General features: G+C 43.6%; 1 protein-coding gene across 4 annotated transcripts; it reads left to right on the top strand.

Annotated features, from left to right (window-relative positions):
* The first annotated feature begins 7 nt into the window (after positions 1–7).
* TMEM248 (transmembrane protein 248) lies at positions 8–23,414 on the top strand. Of its 4 annotated transcripts, XM_008591493.1 has the most exons (8): positions 8,575–8,932; positions 10,767–10,957; positions 11,774–11,950; positions 15,158–15,443; positions 17,053–17,203; positions 18,408–18,591; positions 20,061–20,204; positions 20,788–23,414. In XM_008591493.1, the coding sequence occupies exons 3-8, from the start codon at positions 11,792–11,794 to the stop codon at positions 20,806–20,808; spliced, it is 945 nt and encodes a 314-aa protein (XP_008589715.1). In that variant the 5' UTR covers positions 8,575–8,932; positions 10,767–10,957; positions 11,774–11,791; the 3' UTR covers positions 20,809–23,414. The 4 variants fall into 4 exon arrangements, with proteins under 4 accessions (XP_008589717.1, XP_008589718.1, XP_008589715.1 ...); XM_008591495.1 differs by lacking the exons at positions 8,575–8,932; positions 10,767–10,957 and adding an exon at positions 8–20; XM_008591496.1 differs by lacking the exons at positions 8,575–8,932; positions 10,767–10,957 and adding an exon at positions 220–285.
* Positions 23,415–25,272: the final 1,858 nt, after the last annotated feature.

The following is a 25,272-nucleotide window of genomic DNA, read 5'->3' as shown; positions in this document are numbered from 1 at the left end:
TCGCTGCCCGCCGAGGCGGGGTGAGCCGTGCGGACGGGCGGGGGTCGGGCTGAGCCAGGGCTGTCCGCGGGGCTGGCCGGGGTTTGCTGGTCTGGAGCAGCGCTTCCGCCGGTCCTTTCATTGCCCGCGGGGTTGCAGCCCCCGCCCCAGCTGCTGGTGGAGGTCGCCTCGCTTTGGCCGGCCTCGGCCTGGGCACCCGCCGCCGGTGTTTGCCCACCGCATCCCCGGAGCGGGGCTTCCCTGCCCGCCCTCGCTGGACTTTCCTCGTGTGGCGCTGAGGCCTGGGTAATTTGGATGTGGCACGGGGAGCGTTTTGGTCTTTTGCCATTTTCGACTTTGGGTAGTGTTTGCGTTCCTGCTCTGTGTGCAAATCGCACACATCTCTGAAGGATTGTAGGAGGGAGAGGCTTAAAATGGAATAGTGGTGTTCTGTGTGGCAGGCCTGCTAAATATCAAGAGATGGGGTGGGTTCTTATCTGTAACCATATTTTAGTAATACAGGTGAAGGAGTGCTTTCAAGATGGTCTAGAGGCATGTAGATCTAGCTTGCTTCATGGGCACCATGAAGAATAAGATAGGCCTGCTGTGCTGTTTTGAATTGTCTGAACGCCGTTACCGTTGGGCAGCTGGTGAGGGGGCCTTCGTTGAATCTGGTGTCTGAGTTTAGTTCTCAACTATCAGGTTACAGCCCTCACTGGGTGGTGAATGGTAAGCTAATTTGGAGCATGCATTGGAAAGATTGTGTGTCCCCTGAATTGCTGCTTTCCCAAAGGTGAGCCACTATGGGAGGTAGTGGGAAGAAAAACGTCAAGGCTGATGATCAGCATTTGATACATCGATTTGTCCCTGTAGCACCCTTTTTGGTCAGTTTGGGGTCTGAGCATCTGTATCCCATTTGTAAATGATTGCTCCACCAGCACTAAACTGGTAAGAGTGACTTCCTTCTTCCTCATTTCATCTAAGGATTGTGAAAGGAAATAGACCTGTTGTGCACCTAACGTGCACTTCATGACCCCAAATGCGTTTACTCTCTAGGAGTAAGGAGGCGTTGTAGTAAACACGTAGCAAAGGTGATGGAAGAATTTCTTTGGCCTGATTCAGGTGGACTAGAGTGCAGTCCGGCACCCACTTTCTAGTACTGAGATCACCAAATGCTGATCAGCACACCTTCCCAGATGTTTGGGCTCTCACTGCAGCTGCTGCAACGGGGAGGGGTAGAAAGAGCTAGGTGCAAATACAGTTTTTGCCAAGGAACTTACTTAGATAAAGCAATAGGTTATAAAATGTAGCGGGACTGAATTGCCATACTAAACTACCAACTGCTAGGGATTTTATTATGATTAGAATCAGAAAAAGCTTCATAAATGAAGTGACCTTTGACGTGGACCTAGAAAGATCAGGAGGATTTGTGCCATTCAGAATTAGCTGGGAGATGAAAAAGCTAGGGCCATTTGGTGAAAGAGCATGCAGACTAGGTACTTGGGCAATAGATTCCTATAAGTATTGGCAGAGGCAGCTGCATAAAGGTTAAATAAATACTTTTCTAGGAAATACAGAGAAGCACATGCTACCTAGTCTGGCTTCCGGTAGATTTCTGAGTTCTAAAGAATTGTTTTCATTTGATGAGTTTATCTTGTTAAGCAGCCAGTGGCATCAAGCCGTGCTTAATTTATTTTAAGGACAATGAAAAAGAAGCTGATTGTCATTTCTGTGTGATATTAACAATCAGGAAATTAAATTTGGTGTGTGCAAGTTGTTTCAGTGCCTGTGTTTAGGTTAGTTTGCAGGAGCGCGGCTCTAGTATGTCTCTGCAGATCTGGCTTCAGCCAAATGAAGTGATAAATGCCAAGCCCCTTAGTCGTGTCCTAAGTGTGTCTAATAACACCTAGTCCGCTTCACAGAGATGCTGATTGTTTTTCTTCCCCGATATTGTCGAAGAACCTTTGAAACCATTCAAACAGGATGCATGTAATTGCTCTGGAACACTGTGACTAATCTCTGGACCTCACTGGCTTCAACCTTAGCTGTTAAACATGCTCAGGACTGCACCATCTTAACTTCTTAATGCTTCTTTTTGACTCTTCTTTCTGCTCTACCCACTGCTCTATTTCTTCCTCTTTACAGACAGCATCTGAAAAAGAGTGGTCCTGACAGGGGACACAGTATAACAATACAGAGATGGCAGATCTGTGGAATGTTTTTGTCAGTATTGACATGCCACAGAATTCCATTACCATGTAAGAGGGCTTAAATAATTTTTTTTTTTTCACTTTGACATTCCAGTTAAAAGTGAAAAAGAAGAGATGGAGGAAAGATAGAGTTTTTAGCAAACTGAATTTCCATTTAGGATTTATTTTGATATGCATGCAAATCTTTAAGTTATCTTTCCTAGGTACAAATCAAATAAATTTGTGCTGTTTCTGTGTGTAATTACATACCTAACTGTAACCCTGGGAATTACACCACAGAGTCTGCGAAGCACCACCACTTGCCAGTTGGACTTTTGTGCTATTTGGTTAAAAATGTTGTTTTCAAACATTTCCAGTCTGTACACTGAGTTTGGATGTTCTGATAAGATTTCATATTGACCACCTTATAACACCAAGGTCACGGGTTCAGATCCCCATACTGGCCAGATGCCAAAAAAAAAAAAAAAAAAAAAGATTTCATATTGAATCTTTAGCTTTCACTTAATCTTGGCATCTGTTGTGACTTGTTCTCTTAAATATCTGTTAATCAAACCCCATATCATTAAATTTTAATATGGGAGGTGTACTTTTTTTTTTTTTTCCTTTTTGTCTTTTTTCGTGACCAGCAACGGATTGCAACCCTCAGTGTCGCGCCCATACCGGACTGGGACCGGCAACGGGATCGCAACCCTTGGTGTTGCGCCCGCACCTCGCTCAGCCAGTGAGTGTCTGGTCTGTATGTGGGATCCGAACCCTTGGCGGGAGCGCCACCGCGCTCCCAAGCGGCGCACTGTAGCAGTGCGCCACCGGGCCGGCCCGGGAGGTGTACTTTTAATTTTGATTTTTAAGATGGTTAGCAATTTAAAAGAAATTATTTTTAATCTTGGGACTGTGGTGAATTTATTTTTTAAAAAAGAAACGGGGGCATGTTGGAAGTTACCGCGGTTTTATATCATGATTATGGCATGGAACAATGCATTCATTAGAAGTGAGTAGAAATACAGTTGAAGTCTGAGTTTTGGAGTAAGTCTGGTTATAGACAGGTAATTGTATCAGCCATGTTGTTCCTCTCTTTCCTTTTCGTCTTAATGAGAGTACTGGTGTTGCCTAATCTGCACATTTAGCAACTAAAACTTTATGCTTTCTGTTGTAATTTCTCTTTTGATGACTTTAAACTTGAGTTATTATGAAAGTCTCTTCTGCACTATGAATTGTATCAGATTAGGAAACAAGAAACCGTTGGCAGAAGAAGATTCTGCTCGTCTTTACTTTACATTCTGATGAGAGTGCCGAGATAGGAGTTGCCTTGCTAAAGAGATGGAGAGCAAATTAAACATTTTAAACTTCAAAAAAATTGATCTTGACTGTGCTTTTATTGAAGTCAGTGACTAAAATAGACTTTATGTGTCCATGGCATGTGGCATTTTGTGGGGTTTTTTTTTTTTTTTTTGATTTGGCATTTGACTTGAAACCTTTTTGTCAACCCTAGCATTGTGAATGACAGCACATCTTTTGGGGTCAGATGAATTAAGTCAGATTCCATTCCATCTCTGTCATTTATTTGCAGTGTGACCTTGTATAAATTGCTCAACCTCTTTTGTCTCAATTTGCTCTTTAATATCTACCTAGCAGTATTACAAGGGTTAAATAATGTGATGTATGTACAGCACTTGGCGTGGTGCCTGGGACATGGCACACAATAGGTGGTAGCTATTAAGAATGCTATTTTTTCACTCCTTAGCCCTTTGTAATCTCGTTTCTAGCTCCATCACCCTTGTGAAAGGGGTTTTGCTTACATCACTATTGATGTCTTGATTGCAAAATTGTATGGATACTTTTCAGTCTTTATCTCAGTTGATGGGGTTGGCCTCTAACATTGAGTGGACAGTAGTAGAACTTAATGATTAATGCATGGGCTCTGGAGGCTGACTGGATTTGAATCCATGTTTGCTTAATATATGATCTTGGACAAGGTAGCTAACTTCCTTTGCCTTAATTTCCCCATCAATAAAATAGAGCTGGTGTACTGCAAAACTCTTAAGAGCAGTGCCTCTCACAAAAATTAGGCAGTGATGGTAGACATTACCGTTAAGCACCTTCTTGGTGCCAGGCACTGTCTGAGGCAGGAGTGTGGAAACATCACAGGAATGAGAGACAATGGGAGCAGGGTATATTTGGAGTTCAGTTTGGCCAAGGAAGGCAGTGTTTGTGGGGATGGAACGCAAGCTGCTTTTAGAGATGTTTAAGAGGTGGAAATGGCAGGACTCCGTAACTGGTGCATCGTAGGAGAGTGAGAGTCAGGAGTGGCTGGCAGGAGTCACTAGACAGATGGCTGTGTCTTTCATGAGAAGGAGGAGCCAATTTGGTTACTTGTGATAAGTTTTGGCCTTGTTGGTTCAGGGTGCCTGTGGGACATCAAAGTAGAGAGCTCCAGTAGGTGGGTGTTTGGATCTGGGGGTGAGGAGGTACGTAAAGTTGGCATTAAGCCATGAGTGAGTCTGTTCCCTTTGAACAGAGGCCCCCTTGATGGACAGTGAGAAGGAGGGGGTGGCCAGGTGAATGTGAGGAAAACCAGGAGAGGGACATCTTGGGAGCTGGAAGAGGGTGCGACCCTCAGTGTCAAGTGCTATGGCCAGGTGATGTAAGGACTGGAACTCAGACTGGATTTAGCACCCAGAGATTACTGGAGACCTAGAAGTTTCCCTTTGTCTTCCCTGCTTCCACTCATCTCTTCCTATTCTATCTACACTCACTCGCTGTGGTGGGAAAGGAAGGATGGTTTCTGCTGAGTGCTCGGCAGCGTAGCTGGGTGCTTGAGCTTGCGCAGGATTTGTCTCACACCAGCAAGTGTCCTCATCTCTGCTAAGTCTTGGATAATCTGGCGTCACATAGATTACTGTTCTTTATTAGGCTCAGGGTTTGCAAACCCCGGCCTTTGAATGTCTCAAACATCACAAGATATTTGAGAAAAGCCACTTTAATACTTATATCAAAATGCACCTCTCTCCGATGTTGAGGTGAGTTTTCGCCAGTCTCTCTTAGCACTGACCAAGGCATTTCCGGAGGTGGGCACAGAGGGCGGGGTGTGCCTCGCTTGTCCTTCCTCTCTTTTCTTCCCCCAGTGGTCACCCCTACCCATACCCCCCAAACTACAGGGGAGCTTTCAGGAATTTCCCAGTTAGCCTAAGGTAAAACAATCTAGTTTAAGATGAATGGTGGTTTTGTTGTTCATGTGAAGTGAACTTTTTGGTCTGGGGCACAGGTAGTGATTTAGTGTACCCCAGATGAACATAAGTCAGGTACAGTAATGAAACTGTTTAGGAAATATTGTCAGGGAATGTAGAATCCCTCTCCTGTCCAAAGATTCTAATTTAAACTAGAATAAAGCCAGTTTAAAACTAGAATAAAAAGAGTTTAAAACTTGGACAAAGCCATGTGGTGTACTTCAAAGCACATGGATTTTGGAGAGAGGAGAGAGAAACTGTGAAAGGCTGCATGTGCCTGGCATAATGAATGTTGATTTACTTCCTTTCTAATAAGATATTATAATCAAGTTGCAAAATTACATATTTCTGCCTTCACTGGTCTCCTGGGAGGCCTTTCTCTTTTCTTATTGCCTTTCCTCTCCTTACCACGGTGTCAGTGTTTCCTCACTTAATAAAAAGCCAGCCCCACCCCGTCCCTTCTACCTGCACCTGTGGCCTCAGTTTCCTCAGCCCTGTTCTTACCTGCTCACGTTTGATTTCTTCTCTGCCTGAGTACAGTTTCAGAGGTCACCAGTGATCTTGCCAGACGGGGAGAGCTTCGCTTCCTGAGCACTTCTGAGAGAAGGGAGGGGTGGGCGCAGGTTCCTTCTGTGCTCTCACACCTGTTCATCTCTCAGCAGCGTTCGGTGGGTGCCTCTTCCTCTTTGAAACTCTTTTCTGCCTCACAGGACACTCTGCATCCTGGGAGCCCTTTCTGCTGGCGGTGTCTGCCACGGCCTTTCTTCCTGTGCCTGATGGAGGAACCCTGCACACTGTGCGGGCCCCGCCCGGAGCACGTGGCACCCGCTGTGCTTTCTGGTTTTGCTCTGGGGTCTCTCCGAGCCTCTGAGTACAGATCATTGCAAACTGAGGATTACTTTTCTCAGCACAGAACAGCTTAGAGGTCCTGATTTCTGTTTTCTTTCTAGGTCAATTTAAGAAGTCACTCTTAAGTTTTTTTCCTATTTGTCACCTTTATTAATAAAGAAAATGGAATTAAAATTTAATGAAGTTTTACTTTGACTGCTAGACCAGCAGGAGCAATTGAAGATTATATTTATAAATTTTATTTTTAAAAATTATTAGAAAAGCAATACATATTTATGATAGACGTTTTTTAAAAAATCCAAAGAAGGAAGATATATGTAATCTCACCAGCTAGAGATCACCACTGTTGTGCCTGAGGGCGTGTCCTCCTTTTACCCACATGGGTGCTTGTGCACGCATGCACATTGACCCTCATGCTTAGGAAGCTCAGAGTAGTCTCGTTCTATATATGTTATTTTAGATCCTGTGTTTTTAATGGCCACATTGTGTTCCTACTTGGGAGATATCATACTTTATTTAACCAGTCCCCTGCTGTGTTGGATACCTAGTTTTCCATTTTTTACAATTTTAAACAGACTCCTGAGATAACTATCTTAGTAGTTGAATCTTTGTTTTCAGCATTGAGCATTTCCTCAGGTTAAGTTCTTAGAAGTAGAATGGCAGAGGTAAAAAGCATGCTAGACTTTAACACTCAGTATGTATGGTCAAGTTGGTCTCCAGAAAGCTTGTAACACAGCCCTCCCCTGCCTCCTTTTAAGCAAATTGTATTCTAGTAACTTGTGGGTTGCTTGTCTGTAGGGTCATCTTAGTATTGCCTTTTGCTTACTTAGTCACCATCTGATGTTTAGCATTGTCGCTGAACTAGTTCAGAACTTGGTATTGTGTTGATAGACTTTAATCCCATGCTTTCATGTGCGTGTGACGGTGCCTTTTGGCTATTTTCTGGGTACCTTAAATTCCTGGACTTTTAGAGAGGCAGCTTCCCAGCCCTGATCATTTTCTCTTTTCCCAGTGACTACCAGGACTCTCTAATTGGAGTTGGAATGAATTTAGGGCAGAGGGGGTCAGATAGAGTGCTTTCTCTCTTTCTCTTTCCCTCAGAGTTTAATTTGTTATTTAATTAAAAGCAATATTTACCATTGCAAAGATTACAGAAACTTTCTTGTAACTCTTTGTAGAGGAAATAATTCATTTAGCCTTTATTAATTTTCTGTTTGAAGATGCTCTTGTGAATAGTAGAAAGAAATTTTAAATTTGTGAAATATTTGGAGCTGGCTACTTAGCTCTGTTGGTTAGAGAGTGGTGCTGACAACAAGGTCTAGGGTTTGAAGCCTGTACCAGCCAGCACCAAATAGAAAAATTTGTGAAATATTTGGACTCTTAAATAGTTTTATTCAAAAATGCTTTTGCTTTTTTAATGACTACAGTTGTCTTACTTTGGAAGTTTCCATAAATTTAATTGGCTTATGTTGACAATATTTGCTAATCTGTGATTATTTACGTTGATATAGCTAAGTGTTTTCTGGTGTGACATAGTTTTAGTGATTGTTCTCTCTAGAAGTGAATTTTAATTCATGTTTTTCTGAATGTTTCATAATTGTAGTTCCAAGTGGTGAATGGGTCATACTTATTTTTTATATATGATTCAGTTTTGTTCTTTCTTTCTTTTTTTTTTTTTTTTTTTTGTGTGTGTGTCTTTTGTCTTTTTCCGTGTCCGGCAATGGATCGCAACCCTCAGTGTTGCCCCCGGACCGGACCGGGGACCGGCAACGGGATTGCAACCCTCGGGGTTGCTCCCGAGCCTCGCTCAGCCAGTGAGCGGGAACCAGTCTGTATGTGGGATCCGAACCCTCGGGCGGGAGCGCCGCCGTGCTTCCCAAGCGGCGCACTATCCAGTGCGCCACCGGGCCAGCCCCAGTTTTGTTCTTTCTTAACAAAGTAAATTCTGATTTACTACTGATGTTTTTGTTTCTGAATCCTATTAATCTTAACTGAACTAGTGTTGTTTTTAGATTTTTTTTTTAGTGTATGTTTTAAGCCTGGACTCTTTTGTTTCATTCATTTAATGAACTTGTATTTTTTGTTTGTTTTTGCTTTTGAACTTCTATTTTTAATCACCTATTTTGTGTCTAGATATTGGGTATGCAGAGACAAGTAAGATATTCTGTCTGCCCTTGAGATGCTCACAGCTTGGTTGGGAAGATGTACATATACACAGGCAAATTGCAATAAGGTGTTTCAGGCTCTGTGTGAGAAATTTGCAGAAGGTAGTGTGGACATAAAAGTAAAAGTGGTCACTGCTCCCCTAGGTGTTGGTGAGAGGGGCCTGGAGAAGTTTCTAAGAGGAGGAAATCCTTGAGCTGAGTCTTGGAAGAGGTGGGTGAAGTAGTGGGATGTGGTTTATGAAAGTCAGGAGGACCAATGGACTCCAAAGGCTTGAAACTGTGACATTGTCTCAGATGTGCTGGGAATTACAAGGGGGATGTTGGGGCAAGCCCAGTGAGAAGCGATAAGGCCTACCTCATGGTGGACTGCCATCCTAAGGAGGTCTCAGATATTTAAGCAGTAACATGATTAGATTTGCATTTAGAAAAATCACTCTGACAGCAGCATGGAGGATGGATTATTTGACCGGTAGCAGGAAGATCCAGTTGGAACTCTTAGCAAGAGGTGATTATAGTAGGGGGGTTTGGCAAGGAGGAGGGCAGAGGAGATGTTAATGAAATAGAATCCTTACCATTTGGTCATTGCTTGGATATAGGGAGTAAGGCAGAAGAAGTCTAGGATGTTTCCTAAAGTTCTGGATTGAGATGGGGAGAACAGGAGGAAGAGCTGGGTTGGACAGGAAAGCAGATGTGTTCAGTTTTGTCTTTTTTTTTTTTTTTTCTGTGACCAGTAAGGGGATCGCAACCCTTGGCTTGGTGTCGCCTGCACCGCGCTCAGCCAGTGAGTGCACCGGTCATCCTTATATAGGATCCGAACCCGCAGCGGGAGTGCCGCTGCGCTCCCAAGCACTGCACTCTCCCGAGTACGCCACGGGGCCGGCCCCAGTTTTGGATTATACAGGTGTAGAGATGTCCAAGGGCACTCAGATACAGAGGTCTCAGGGCTGGAAGGGGTTAATCCAGTGATCAGTCTCTGTCATCTTTTTTTTTTTTTTTTTTTTGTCTTTTTTGTCTTTTTTTCCGTGTCCGGCAACGGATCGCAACCCTCAGTGTTGCCCCCGTACCGGACCGGGGACCGGCAACGGGATTGCAAGCCTCGGTGTTGCACCCGCGCCTCACTCAGCCAGTGAGCGGGAGCCGGTCTGTATGTGGGATCCGAACCCTCGGACGGGAGCGCCGCCGCGCTTCCCAAGCGGCGCACTATCCAGTGCGCCACTGGGCCGGCCCAGTCTCTGTCATCTTAACAAGATGGGCAGGGTAGGTAGATTGAGATACATGTTGGAAAGAAAATCAGTAGGATTTGCTGCTGGGTTAGATTGGTGGTAGGGTGAGGGAAAGGAATGCAGCTAAAAGAGGAGTATGTTGAGGAAAATTTATGTTCTGAAACGCTTACATTAGAAGAGAAAATAGAAGATGTGAGTTAAGATTCCAACTGACGAAGTTAGAAAAACCCAAAGAAAGCAGATGGAAGAAAGTAATTAAAAAGATTTGTAGAAATTACTGAAACTAGAAAACAAAGAAATTATCTAGATACAATCTACAAAACCAAATACTGGCTCTTTGAAAACATGACTGCAATAAAGCTCTGGCAAGGTTCATTAAAAAGAGGAGGTGGGGGGGTTGGCCTGTGGCTCACTCGGGAGAGTGCAGTGCTGATAACACCAAGGCCACAGGTTCGGATCCCATATAGGGATGGCCGGTTGGCTCACTGGATGAGTGTGGTGCTGACAGCACCACGTCAAGGGTTAAGATCCCCTTACCGGTCATCTTTAAAAAAAAAAAGAGGAGGTGGCAAACACACACAGAAACACTTGTAATGAAAAAGAACACAACTACAAGTAAGTTAAAAATTGAACAACTTGCAAAATAATATGCCAGAAAGTTTAAAAACCAATGTAAAATGGACAATTTCCTAGAATAGTATATCTTATCGAAACTGACTCAATAGAAATAGACTGATAGCCATTAAAAATATGAATAAGTAATTAGTTGAGACAACTCACCAAAATGCAAAACCAAACAAAACCTTGGTAGACTCAGGTGGTTTTCTGGTCAGATCTGTCAAACTTCTAAGAAATAGAAGTACATATCTTATTTACATTATTTTAGAAAGTGATTGATTAAGAGTTAACGAATTCTATTAATTTTTGTGATGCTAGGATGACCTAGTGATGTGAGGATACTTCAAAAAGTTCATGGGTGGTTAAGGAAGGCCCGCTTGGAGGAGCTGATGCATGAGCAGAGACCTTCAGATAGGCCATGTTCAAAAATTGCAGGAAGAATAAAATACTTAGGAAAAAACTTAACCAAAGAAATGCCGACTTACATTTTGAAAACAGAAAAGAAAACCTAAATAAGTGGAAAGGCATCCCAGGTTTATGGAGTAGAAGACAACGTTGTTAAGGTGGCAGTATTATGCTCACTTCAGCAGCACAAATACTAAAATTGGAACAATACAGAGAAGATTAGCATGGCCCCTGCGCAAGGATGACACACAAATTCGTGAAGTGTTCCATACTTTTAGGAACAGGTAAGGGGACACAAAAATCAACTACATTGTTTATTGAGAAGTTAAAATAAAAAGAAAAATAAATCAAGAAAAAAAAAAAAGATGGCAGTACTTCCTAAACTAATCCGCAGATTAAGTGCAATCCCTGTCAGAGTCCTAGCTGACTTCCTTGCAGAAATTGACGTGTAGATCCTGAAAAATTACAAGGCCAGTGTGGCCAAAGCCCAGTGAAGGAGGAGGGGAAGTTCGTGATGATGTAGTGGGAGAGGCTGGCAGGACTTCTGGGTCAGGAAACCCTTTGGGCGGTGACTGGGAGCTGTCACTGACCTATGTCTCAGGGGAAGCCATAGGAGGGTTTAAGCAAGGGAGTGATAAAAATGCATTCAGTATTTATTGAGTGTCTGCTCCATGCCAGGTGCTAGGATGGCAGTGAACAGGGCAGAATGTTGAGTGAATAGAATTCAGCTTTTCAGTTGTAGGAAATGAGAGAATCCACAATTTATTTCTGTACATGTTAGCACGTGTGTGTCATTGCTGACCTAGTTAAACGTTTCCTTAAGTAATATGGAAGTAGCAGTATTTGTTATAGAATATTTAGAGGATTCAAACTGAAAGAAAATAAATATCTTTCAAGATCCTACTGCTTTTAGGTAATGACAGTTAACATTTGGTGCTTTTTCCATCTAGTCTTTTGAATGAATTTATAGTCAGACATTTCTCAAATTCAAAATTGAGTGTTCCCCCTCACCTCCAAACACTAGTAAAGGAAACAAAAATGAGAATCATAGCTTTTCTTTTGGTAAGTCAGTCTACGAGTCTTTGACTAATTTCTTTCAGGTGAAGCTGATCAGAATAATGTTCAACATCAACCCCCTGGAGAACCTGAAGGTCTACATCAGCAGTCGGCCTCCCCTGGTGGTCTTTATGATCAGTGTGAGCGCCATGGCAATAGCTTTCCTGACCCTGGGCTATTTCTTCAAAATCAAGGAGATTAAATCACCAGAAATGGCAGAGGTACAGTGTGTAAGACTTCTCTCTCAGGCTTGGGGGAAACACCTTTTGGCTCTCCATGCGCCTTTCTTTGGTTGTGACTTTTTTCTCCTGGTGAGAAAGATTAGTATTTATTCAGAATTTGTCATCTTTCATCTCCCATACATGCTTTGTTAGAAAATACCTAAGTAGATAGTTATTGTTTGATTTAAATAATTGTACCTGTTCCATGTTATTTGAGCAATGAAACATGCCTTTTGGAGAGTATAGCTGTAAAATGATTTGTGTCAAGAAGCTGGAGAAGTTACTTCTTTGATATTCATATTAAATTAGCTCATTGCAATTTTAGAAAATTGTGAACATTTGATATTTTAAAGCTACATATCATCATGGAGTTTTATCAATTGTACTGATGGCTTTTTTATTGGATAAGAAGGGGATCCCAAAGAAATTCGAAAGCAGGATCTTATTTCCAATGTATTTGTCTTTTTTGATCAAGGAAATCTTCATTTATCTACAAACATGCCTTCTAGATTTTACATTTTGGGCATTTTAAATAAATTATTAAGACATTGATCTTTAATCCTTAATCTATGCATATAATAGTTTGAACACATGTAATGCAGATTTTAAAAGATGTGTATTTTATATATCAGAAAACAAATTTAATAGTTCTTAATAGAGGTGAATGACAATTGCCTATTCATAAATTTATTTTACGTCCTAGAAATTATGCTGAATTAATGATATGGTGAATTGACTGGTAGAGAAGTTTTCTTTTAGAATGAATGAGTTCCTGTCTTTTTTTTTTTTTTTTTTGTCTTTTGTCTTTTTCTGGGTCCGGCAACGGATCGCAACCCTCAGTGTTGCCCCCATACCAGACCGGGGACCGGCAACGGGATCGCAACCCTCGGTGTTGCTCCCGCGCCTCGCTCAGCCAGTGAGTGGGAACCGGTCTGTATGTGGGATCTGAACCCTCGGGCGGGAGCGCCGCCATGCTTCCCAAGCGGCGCACCATCCAGTGCGCCACTGGGCCAGCCCATGAGTTCCTGTCTTGATGGATTTCTTGAGTGCCTTCTCTTCTACTTTTTTCTTCTTGGTTTGCTCCTTGGTGGTTGGGGTGAGGGGGGTGGGGGACTGGGGTTGCGTTGTCGCTGTGCCATGGGTACCTTGGAATGGAGAGGACAGCTCTGCTCTGTGTAGTTGGGATCGCAGCTTTCTCTTGTGTTCTTCCATGTTCTAGATCATAGGCGATCTTGGCAGTAGGTACAGCCTTCACGTGTGAACTTTCTCTAACACAGTTAAAGTAACAAGTTTTAGTTATTTCTACCATGAAACCCTTTCAAAGAGTTTCTTAGCAAGGGGCTGGCTTAATTCTCCTTTTCTGACCCTGCCTGAATCTCGAAAGGTTGCACAAACAGGCTGCAGCAAGTTAGGGCTGAAAATAAATATTCTAGTCACAACCAAAGCTCTGTAGCACTGGCATTTCTTTCCCACAGAGGCCAAGGAAATGGTTAAGATGTGGCCTGGATAATTAGCCCTTAATAATCAAAATGGGGCCTGGCATTGGCTTTGGCGGGCTGTTCAGCACAGACTTGAGCTCTGTGGGAAAGCAATGCCAGGATGCTGTAGAACTTTCGTTATGATTAATTTAGTGATTTTATTTTCAGATGAGGATCCTAGGATGTACGAAAGGTAGTAGTGTATGGGAAAAGTTTTGTGCCTTGAAGCAGAATTTTTTTTTTTTTTTTTTTTTTTGCGCTGGCTAGTCCGGAGATCACATGAATCAGAACTTAATGCTGATTCTGCCTTTATCTGGGGAATTGGAGAGTCCCTAATTTGCTCTGGGCCTTAGTTTCTTTATGTCTGGAATATGAAGGGAGGGGACTAGAATGTTAATTTTCAACCCTAATGTACTAGAATGGTCTGCTGAATTTGTAGATGTTAGGGAAAATGTAATTTGGTACATATAGTAGCAGTCTCACTAAGTGTCAGGTACAGTTATGTTGATGTTGTAAAGGTAGACTCAGTTGACTGCCTGGGGATTGCTCAGATGGCATTTGTAATTAGTACTAGTATTAGAGTAATTGGAAGTTTAACTTGGTTTGTGTTCACATTTGCCAACTTTGTCTAAAGTAATGTTGGATGGGAGAAAGAAGTTACATGTAAGAGCCCAGGTTTGTTGTTGCTGTTTCAGCTTGAGTTTACCTTTGGGTTTCTGCTAAAATTAAAATAGACCCTGGTGGGTCCTTTACTATGTTGGCATCTTTTTAATTATGGAATAATTAGCTGTATGTGTTCTTAAAACTCACTTCTGATTTAAATCATCAGTAAAGGTTGTAAATATTTTTATTTTTTTATTTTTTTATTTTTTCCTTTTTGTCTTTTTTTCGTGACCGGCAACGGATCGCAACCCTCAGTGTCGCGCCCGTACCGGACCGGGACCGGCAACGGGATTGCAACCCTCGGTGTTGCGCCCACACCTCGCTCAGCCAGTGAGTGGGAACCGGTCTGTATGTGAGATCCGAACCCTTGGCGGGAGTGCCACCGCGCTCTCAAGCGGCGCACTGTAGCAGTGCGCCACTGGGCCGGCCCTGTAAATATTAAGAGAAGGCTGAAAGCATCTTGTGCCCTTCTTTTGAAATTGTTCTTGCTCTGAGGTGGCAGCCAAAGCCCATGACAAGGGGAAAAAGTACTAAATGAGTATGGATATTTACTGCTGTTTTGCATTCTAGAGAGAGAAAGCAAGGTGTTTAAATGGACTTCTTAAGGAATTATTTTAAGGTAGCCTTATTTAAAAAAAAAATAACTGTAATTGTAACTGTTAAAGGAGTTTGGGTTAATGTTTTTAATGTTTTACTAGTTTTGCTCAAACTTTGTTTTCAAGTCGATTCTGAGGCTGTCATTTTCTGTAAGTATAATAATATGCTTGGTTTTTTTTAGAAAACCTGTTTTCTTGAATAAGTTTGTTTAATCTCATGGCTTATTTCTCCCATGCCAATGCAGAGTTGATGTTACAGATTATGAATATGAGGGTGGTTAGGAAAGTCACACTAGTCTGCCAGTATGGAGGATGATGGCCATGTTGTCACTGTTATTTGAAATGATTGACTCTGCATTATAGCTTTTCTGTTGTGATATGATGCCACACTGAGGGTCATGGTTATATTCCTGCACTGGGAGATTTTGGGACTGCTCACATTTGTTTCTCTTTATTTCACTTCACTGAAGGATTGGAATACTTTTCTGCTGCGGTTTAATGATTTGGACTTGTGTGTATCAGAAAATGAAACATTAAAGCATCTCATAAACGACACCACAACTCCGGAAAGCACTGTGACCAGCGGGCAGGCCAGAGGGTCCACCCAGTCCCCCCAGGCTCTGGAAGATTCCGGCCCAGTTAACATCTCAGTTGCAATCACCCTAACCCTGGACCCCCTCAAACCCTTTGGAGGGTACTCTCGCAACGTCACACACCTGTACTCGACCATCTTAGGGCATCAGATTGGACTTTCAGGTATGTGAGTGTTAGCCACTTCTCCTTTAGATCCTCAGGCAACAACCATTACAAGAGAGAAGACCAGCCATGTGTGGTTTTACTCATCGTGCTATGTTTTATTTTTGCATGTGTCTCCTTTTGTTGAGTTTGAACTACATGAAGTCAAGAAGGAAACATTTCTAGTACAACTTCAGTAGTAAAGTGCTTTGCTCGCAGTCTCTCAATAAAAGGAGAGAAGCTGAAAAAACTGTAAGGCCTGTTTCTGGCCTTAATATTTAACAAACACATGATTTTTATCTTTTTGGAATTTTCAATACTTACTACAAATATTGTATTGCTATTAGTCTACAAATCTTTGAATGCCCACCATCAGCTCAGCACTGTCCTAGCTGCTGAAAAGAACAGAAAAAGCCTAGGACTTGGTTTCTTCTCTTTAGAATTTTAGAATTATGGAAGAGAAAAAGATAACATGAGTTGATGTTTATTAAACACTGACAGTAGTTCCTGGCCCAGAGGAAATGCTATATAAGTGCTTGTTAAGTAGTGTGAAAAACAAACACCTATAAAACCTGGAGCCCTGCCCTTGACCAGTAATAATCCCTTGACAGACTGTGAGTGTTGGGGAGAAGGATGGAAAGCAGTGGAAGCTGGAATAGTCAAGGAGGGTGTCCTGAGGTAGGCCTGGGGTGGGCCTTGGCAGAATAGCCTTTGCCTTGAGTTCTTTGGTTACCAGAAGCCTTTTTAAAAAGTCCTTAAAGGAATCTGAGTGCCTGCCAGACTCTTATTGGCTGTTAGAGGTGAGAGTTTTCCCATGGTGATCAAGGTGTGGGTGACTTCTGGGTTTTCTGTGCAGCAGGTGGACCTTTTTCTTCTGGTCAGCATTAGAGCTTCTTGGTCGTAGTTTAAGCTTCTTCACTTCCCACTCCCATGACCTTTCTTAGTCTGTTAGACCCTCTGATCCTCAGTTTGTTCATATATTAAAGGGCAGTAGAGATACTGCCTTGGTCATGTTCATGGGATAGTGGTTCATTTTAAGTATAAAATACATATAAAAGCAGTTTGAAAATGGTAAGGGTGCTAGGCAAATGCTAAAACAGTGGTGATAATTCACCCAGCCCAAGCTTTCCATCTCAGATACTGCCTGGGCTCTTGCCTGGCATTTCCAGGCCCCGGTTGAAAAGTGGCGCTTCTCTGTTTGCCTCTTTGTGGCTCTGCTAGTGCTAGTAGGCTTCATAGTCTAGATTACTCTTCTTTTTTTTTTTTTTTTTTTACTGACCGGTAACGGGATCGCAACCCTCAGTGTCGCTCCTGTACCGGGGACCGGCAACAGGATCGCAACCCTTGGTGTTGCACCCGCACCGCACTCAGCCAGTGAGCGGGAACCAGTCTCCACATGGGATCCGACCCCTCAGCGGGAGCGCCGCCACATTCCCAAGCGGCGCACTCTCCAGTGCGCCACCGGGCCGGCCCTAGATTACTCTTCTCGTTCCTGGAATCCTACAAAGGTGTCCCGGCTGATAGGTGATTCCTGAGTGCGTTTGATTTCAGGATTTATTCAAATCCCAGAAAATAATAAATATGTGAATTCTTGCCTTTATTTACCAAATTAACAATTTCTCTTTCATAGGCAGGGAAGCCCACGAGGAGATAAACATTACCTTTACCCTGCCTGCAGCTTGGAGCTCGGATGACTGTGCCCTTCATGGTCACTGTGAGCAGGTGGTGTTCACAGCCTGCATGACCCTCACGGCCACCCCTGGCGTGTTCCCCGTCACTGTGTAAGTGTTTCCTGCAGCCAGTGGATATGTGAGAGAAGCTTCGTTTGCCATGAGTATGTCTGGCTGTCTCGGCAGTAAATCCCCAGGGTGGCTCACATTGCATCATCTGGACCTGTCTAAAAGATTATTTAATTTGGAATTCTAAAGGTAGAATGTCTACATGTAAATTTCAGAATGCTGGTGCTTCAACAAGGCCATAACCACATCTGGTTGTCAGATATTCTGGGGCTGCCTTGCCTTTCCTATAAGAGCAGAAGAAGCGTGCCACAAGATAAAGGGCTGGCAGTCAGCTCACTCAGTAGAGCATGGCGCTGATGTCACCATGGTCAAGGGTTCGGATTCCCGTACTGGCCAGCCCCCGTTCAAAAATAAAAATAATTAAGAGCTGATCTCGTAGGACCAGAGTGATCCATAATTAAGGCTCTCCAAAGATAAAGGTTTTGTTCATCTCCATTATCCAAAAAGTGTTAGTTTTTAAACTGAGTGTAAAATTGAACATTTTTTCCCATTAAACAGTATTATTTCTGAAACTTCAATTTTTTTTAGTAGCAGTCAGTGTTGTTGCCTTTAAGGTTTTTTTTTTTGTGGGGTGGTGGGCCTGTTCTTTCTGTGTTAAGGAGATAATGGTCTATAAATAAATAGGTGAAATACACAAGAAGATCCAACCTATTTAAAAGAATTCTATGGTGAATCATTTTTTAATAAGAATTATCCTAGAATTTTTTTGTTTTAGACATTTGGAAGTTTATAGGACAAGATCAGATAACTTAAACATTTGGTGTTATAATACCTGATGCAGAAGTTTGTGTGTAAAGCTTCTAGTTGTACCTAAGAATTTAGATAATTTTAGAAAATATATTTAAAAGGAGCAGGGTCCTTTGGCCACATTTTGTGTGAGAGGAGTTGGGTTGAATTTCGAAGGCAAAAATCCAGCATCTGAACTCCTAAAGGTCAGGTGCCTATTTTCTTTTCCTGTTATGTGTTTATTTTTTTAAAAACCCAAAAAAACAAAACCTCAAAGTAAAAATATAATGGTATTTATCTCACAGAAACATGATATTATTGTCAGAAGCATGTGTGTCTCATTTTATTTCTCCTTTCCACCTGTGTTGTTGTGTTCACTGTTGCGCTGGGTGCTGTTGGGGAGATAAAAGTAAATGTCTCAGGCCACTGAGCACGTGTCTTTTCCTGTCTTCCCCCGCAGGCAGCCACCACACTGTGTTCCTGACACATACAGCAATGCCACACTGTGGTATAAGATCTTCACAACTGCTAGAGATGCCAACACAAAATATGCTCAAGATTATAATCCTTTCTGGTGTTACAAGGGGGCCATTGGAAAAGTCTATCATGCTTTAAATCCTAAGCTTACAGTTATTGTTCCAGATGTAAGTGAGAAAAATCGTGTGTGTGTGTCTCTCTCTCTCTCTCTCTCTCTCTCTCCTGGAACTGTTGGCAGAGGCCCTGTTTATTTTCTTGGGTTAGTGTAGCCCCTGCCACTCTAGATTTCCAGCTGGGTTGAGAGACTAGGCCTAGTGGTAGAGACTTGGGAAAATGTGCCATGCTTTTGGTTAAGAAAAATCTCTTTTTCTTTGTTTTCTGTTTTGTTCAGCATGTGTGCCTAACCCACGGGGATTACAAGAGATGCTTGCACAATTTATTGATGCACATAACCATTCATAGAAGACTATTTGGTTAGTGTTAGTATGAGCAGCACATAGTGCTGGTTGGAGTTCAGAAAGGTAGGAGTAAGTAGTAAAAGGAGATGAATCTTTGGCTAGATATTAAGGCCTGAATAGGATTCAACTTAAAGAGGGAAGGGAAAGAAAACAGTGTTATTAGTCTAGCAGGTGATGTGCTAGCTTAGTTTCCTGCTTAGGCTTGAGCCCACTTTTAATAGACTGCACTGATGTCGTGTAAATGCCCTTACTTTTCTTCCTATCAGTATGTGTTAGGTGGATTTATCTTCTTTTGGCCCAGTCCTTTTTCTTTTTCGTGGCTTGTTTTTACCAAGTTGTGGAAGTTGGTAGGCCAGTGGCCTGCAGGGGTGAGGCTGGATGGGGGGTCAAGGCCAGGTTCCAGAAGGCCTCGTGTGCCTAGTTGAGGCGTGCAGCCTTTCTTCTCTGGCAAGGCAGCCACTGCCTGTGTTTGGGCTGGAGGAGATTTGTAAAGCAGGACACTGGTCTGCCACATGTTGTGTGGAAATGGCAGGGAGACTAAGGCTGATGTCATGAGGACTGGGCTATGAGGAGGAAAACAAGTGGAAGCATGTCCAGGAGCTCTGATAACCAGCAGGGCCTGGGACAGTTGCATGTGGGAGGTAAAAGAGGAATCAGTCAAGGACGACCTCAGCGTTTTCAGCCAGGGACTTACAGAAGTGGGAAAATAGCAGAAGGAAAGAAGTTGCCTTCGGGGAGAGGTGATGTGCTCAGTCTTCCTGGCAGGGGGGTGGCAAGGAGTTAGGAATGCAGGCTGGGGCTGCCAGCCATGCAGCTGAGGGCCAGCAGAGCAAGAGGGTGTGTCTGGAGGGGCCGGGTGAAAGGCAGAATCTCTGGGGCCTTCGCAGGCGAGGAGTCAGGGGAAGGAGTTCAGGCAGTGTGGGGGTGCAGAAGGCAGGGCAGAGAACAGCGTCAGGAGGAGTGGGTGGTCTCCAGCAGGGATTGCTCAGGAACACCATGTCTTCGCTTAGTTATATCCAGCTTTGGTAGTTTAGGAAACAAAAGAAGAAACCTCCTGTTCCATCTTAAGAATGAAAGTTGAGGCAAATCTGGAGGTTGTGAATTCTGTCTGCAGAAACCCAGCATTAAAATCTTTTAGTAACTCAGTGCAGATATTTCTGTTTTTTCTCTTCCTTTAGGATGACCGTTCATTAATAAATTTGCATCTCATGCACACCAGTTACTTCCTCTTTGTGATGGTGATAACAATGTTTTGCTATGCTGTTATCAAAGGCAGACCCAGCAAATTACGTCAGAACAATCCTGAATTTTGTCCTGAGAAGGTGAGCCATGGATGGGGTCTGCCCAGCATTTTGCTAGAGGTCTCTGAATATGGAAAGTCCCAGTTCATCCTTATTCCATTTATTGTGGGTGGTACCTTTCCTCCAAAGAAACTAGTTCCTGTCTTTTCCTTATCAGTAGTTTTTACCCTCAGCCTAAATTATGGTGTTGGATATTCAGCCAACACCCAAGGCTTCTTAGCTGTTAAAGGGTACTGACTGTGGCAGCTGTCTCGGATCCCCAGGAGAGAATCACTGGCCCTGGATAGGCTGCCTCCCCTTCACCTCCATCATTGTGAGAAATGCTCAGCATATGCTGATCAGGGTTGAACACAGTCAGCTCTGTTTCAGCACAGTGGTTCTGCAGATGAGCTGCTTCTTACATGGGACTTTAGACTTATAGACACTCCTTCCTAGGTGAGATTTTTTTTCCCTCAGGTTTTAATAACTTCCCTGCCTGATAGATGCATGCAGTCAGTATGGCTCCCTGGTCCTTGGGTAGGTTGCTGTCTCTCAAGGGCACCAGCAGAGCCGAGTTACCTGGGCTTCCCCGTTTGACTCCATTGCTTGTCTTGCTCTCTTCCAGGTGGCTTTGGCTGAAGCCTAATCTCACAGCTCCGTGTTTCCTGAGAGACTCAGAACCATAATCCTTGCCTGTTGCACCCAGCCTGGGCCTGGACACTCTGTGAATACGTTACCTTGCAATGTTGGGTTATTCCAGCCAAAGACATTTCAAGTGCCTGTAACTGATTTGTACATATTTATAAAATTCTATTTGGAAATTGGTTCAGTGATGCACATGCTTTGCACTGAGTGCAGCTAGAGCCTGTCAGCCTCACTGTGCACTGGTGGAATTGGCAGGAGCTTTCCGCAAGCACTAGAGAGGATTCATGGATCTTGCTGCATCAGAGCAGGGCATGATGTTTTTACCAAGGTCACAGGCGCGTTTCATTGCTGGTGAGGTTGAGGTTTACTTTGGTCTTGTTTCTGCCTGATTGTACAGAATGTTGAAACAGTCTGCACCTTTGATATGATATTGCATTTCCAGAGCCACCAATCCATTTTGTGGATTTTATGTGTCTGTGGCTTAATAATCATAGTAACAACAATAATACCTTTTTCTCCATTTTGCTTGCAAGGAAACATACCTATCTAAGTTGGGGTTTTCTTTTTTTGAAGAAAAACTGGTCACATTTTAATACTATAGTTAGGACAGACTTGTGCGTTTATCCTGAGTAAAAAGTGAAATATTCAAAATTCACCTCATGGTAAAGATCTAAGTTTTATTTTCCACATGGACAGTGAGGAGCCTGGTCTTGTTTGAGTTGGCATAGAATGTTCTACTGTCTTTTTGTCCTCTGTTGCACCTTCCTTGTATTATAAAAGTTAAACTTCCTCACCTAGAATGGCTTAAAAATTAAGTAGATGGTTCTAGAGTAGAGTAAAAATGATCTACTTTCTGGAATGCAGATGACAGTATGGAAAGAGAATGATTTGGTTTAATAGTCATGAAAGGGTTTTTTTTTTTTGGAAGAGAGGTGGGTTTTCTTTTTTTCATTTCTTTTTATGCAGCTCACGTCCTCAGAAGGAAAATGGCAACTAGTAGATGAGTAACATAATGAAAATGATGCCTGTGAAATGTGAAGGAATACGATTTTGATTTGCCATTTATTGGGGAAAACCAAAAGCATTTTTTTAATAACATTTTGATTATCTAGTTCCTGTCTCTTCTTCCTTCTAATCCTTCTTTAAAAAAATTGTGCATTATCTTTTCCAGTCCTTTCTTGTTACTTGTATTCTTACTGTTTTTCTTCTTCTTAATAATTCTTGGCCTTAATAACTTCATTGTCGTTAATGACATCTGTGTTCTTCCAGGCAGTGTTATAGCCGAAGACCCATTAAAACCTTAGACGTTACTGTCAGCATTTCTTTCCCTTAACTCTAGGTCTGTTCTAAATTAGAATTAGTTCCTGCAGTATGAAATACTCAGGCCTAGGGCATTGTAGTCCAGTCATTCTTGAATGGAAAAAAATTGTGGGTTCTTACTGAAGGTTGATAAAATAATCACCCTAGTAACTTGATATGTTAGTATTCCTTTTTTTTTTTTTTCTTTCAGTACATTTCAGGGGTGGTAGTTGTATTTGTCTATCCAGTTTTTTTGTATGACACGAGTTGCTTACATGATGCATGACTAACTTGGTAATTTAGTTTTCTTTTTAGAGACTTTGAGACCCTTAAGAGACAAGACTGAGAAAGAGCCATTTGGCTTGGCTTTTAGAAATGTCAATATCATTAGAACCCTCAGATTTTAGATTAAGCTGCTATTGAATAAAATCCCAATGAAGTAGAGTTATAGGGATAGTTTTATAACTGGCAAAGTCATATAAAAGGAAAAAGACAAGTGAGAAAAGTTTTTCACTGGTTTGATCAATCTAGTTTGTTGCTAATATTAATTAGCCTTGTTTTAATTATAGGGAATGGCTGGAATCTGTAGCCAGGGGAGGAAGGACACTGTTAGGCATGAGAAGAGGAAGTGCCAAAAATGTCTGGACAATATGGCTTGTCTTGAGGCCAGGACACACACTTTAAAATCCAACATTGACCCTAGCAAGTAATTCTCAAAGATCTCCTAGAAATGCAGAGTCAGTCAGGTGTATGAAGGAGGGCTGGGGAAGAGAGGAGGCCATGGGACGTGGGTGAAGAGGCCTGGGACCTTACAGAGAAGGCCCAGTCTACAGCTGTGTCTTGCTGGTGGGCCTTAGGAGAGTGTTACAGACGGGGCCCACTGCTGTTCAGGGGTGACCCCGCACTGGAGCACGGGCTTGTTCTCAGGCACCTTGGACTGGAGGTCCAACAAAAGGTCAGCAACTTACTATTAAAATGGTTGTTTCAGATCATATTGATCTCTTTCCTTTTTCCTTTTGTCCTTTTACTGTACGACTTGAATCAGTTTTGATTCTGTGTGTAAGTTTTTCTCATCATTAGGAACCTGCCGTTTCTGTTGCATTTTCTTTGGCAGTACATAGGGATTCAGCATCCTGGTTTTTCAACCCTCCTGCAGGCACTGTGGGGTTATGAGGGCCAGTGGATCCATTTCACTATCTTGCTGCATGATGGTCAGTAGCTGATCTGTTATGGCATTCACTCCCAGATTAATTTTCTGTGTTTGAAATATGTGCATATGTGCTTTACAGAATAAAACATCTGAATTTATTGGCCATGTTTCCTTTTCTTCCTGTCTGAAGGGTGTTTTCTAAGGGAGGAATATACACATAAGCAGTTGAGGGTTTTTGCAAGCTGCTCTTCCCCCTGCCCCATCAGTTTTCAATTCAAGCAGAATAAAAACCACACTTTTTTCAGGCAACAGTCACAGTTGGGTAGGTAAAAATGGCTCGATCCCATTTGTTTATATTAGTATCGCATGCAAGCAGCTCTAGTACTTGGTCCCTCACGAGTCGGCGCGACCCGAGCTCCTCTTACAAAGTCCCTGCGTAGATGCCTTCCGGTCGCGGTCGTGGCCGCTGGCTGGGGCTGGCACTGGCCTGCTTGGAGGCGGGCAGCGGCTCGGGGCGGCCCCATCCACCTCCTCGCTGGCTTCAAGGGCAGGGCCGATGTTCTAGGTGTCAGTTTTCAGACGCGATGGTGGTGGTGGAGCAGGTGTGCGCGGCGGCCCCTGTCGCCTGGTCCCCGTCACCTGCCCTCGGTGAGGCGGGGCGCTCAGTCCAACCTGCAGTGTCTCGGCACGCGAATGCGGCTGTACCTCGGCTTGGGTCACTGGTGGAGGAGCGGACGCCCACACCACAGCTGTTGGCCTCGCCCCTGCGTGGAGGTGGCGGTTCACCAGCGGGACGCAGGAGAATGCAGCTGCGGCCCTCAGTGGCACCGGCTCCGGACTCTGACTGTGCGGCCGCCCGAGGCTGTGATGCACAGGTGGCCTTACTGCTCCTCCGTGGTGTCACTCAGCTCGTTACCCTCCTTGTCGCCTTCCTCGTCCTCCTGGTTGTGGTACAGGTGGGGCTGTCGCATTGGGCGGCCTGCTGGCCCCTGGGGTGGGGCTCCTGCTGGATTCTTGGGCGGGGGGTGGTGGTGGTGGTGGCCAGGCTGGGCTCCCTGTAGTACCAGACTCGGGCAGCTTGAGGAGCTGCGCGCCCCCGCCACACCACCCCAGGCCCTGTCTCCAGCAGTAACAGACTGCTTTATTGCAGTGTCACCTGTCATCAAGATGAGGGGTGAGCAGTGTGTCCTTTTCAGGTGGCCTCACTGAGCATGTGGGTCTTCTTCCTGTGAGTACAAAATCTTTTGTTGTTTACTAGACCAACAGGTGCTCACAGACCCACCCAAATCCTGCCCTGAAGAAGTCAGTCAGAAGCATAGACCAGTAGGGAGCGTGGAATAGACCTGGGAGTCTAGAGACACCCTTCTTGGTCACATAAACCCTGAGTGTGCACTAGTCCTCTATCCCAGGTGGCAGATGTGAGTTCACTCTGTGTCCTGTACAGAATTCCTGCACGTGCAGACTTCCTCTGCCAGGACACTGCATCCTGCCCAGTCTCTATACAAAGGAAGGTCACGTTCACTGGTGCAAATTCTTCCCTTTTCCAGTGGGCAGAGGCTGGAATCCCTTCCGTCACTTGCCAGCAGGTGCAGGGTCACGAGGTCAGGCTCGGCACTCTGGGACAGGCTAGCGCTGAGGAAGGTAATAGTGGCTCCTTGTCTCTCCCTTCCCCCTCCTGCCTTCTGTCTGCAGCAGGTGGAGCTCGGTGCTTGCAGAACCTGGTGCCGCTCATCACTCTCCTCCATACTCGTTTGTTTTTGTGTGCAGTGACTTGTCTGCATAGGTACAGAATAAGAGCTTGTAATACCTGACACGTGCTAAGTCCTTGAGTCAAATTGGAGATTTTGCTTTAAAACCATTTCATTTTTCTGGTGGGCTCCCCATGTGTTAAGTTCCCTCTGACTCAACTTCAGCAAGGATTGCAAAAAAGTGGAGTGAATGAGCAAGCAGAGGAGCGCTGTGGCATCCGGTCCAGCTCGTTGTGGACTTGGTTGCGGTCTCCCAGAAACCTCGCTG

The sequence above is a fragment of the Galeopterus variegatus genome, unplaced genomic scaffold (assembly GCF_000696425.1).
Source record: "Galeopterus variegatus unplaced genomic scaffold, G_variegatus-3.0.2 Scaffold6969, whole genome shotgun sequence".
Taxonomy (NCBI): domain Eukaryota; kingdom Metazoa; phylum Chordata; class Mammalia; order Dermoptera; family Cynocephalidae; genus Galeopterus; species Galeopterus variegatus.
This window is presented reverse-complemented; position numbering and strand designations above follow the sequence as displayed.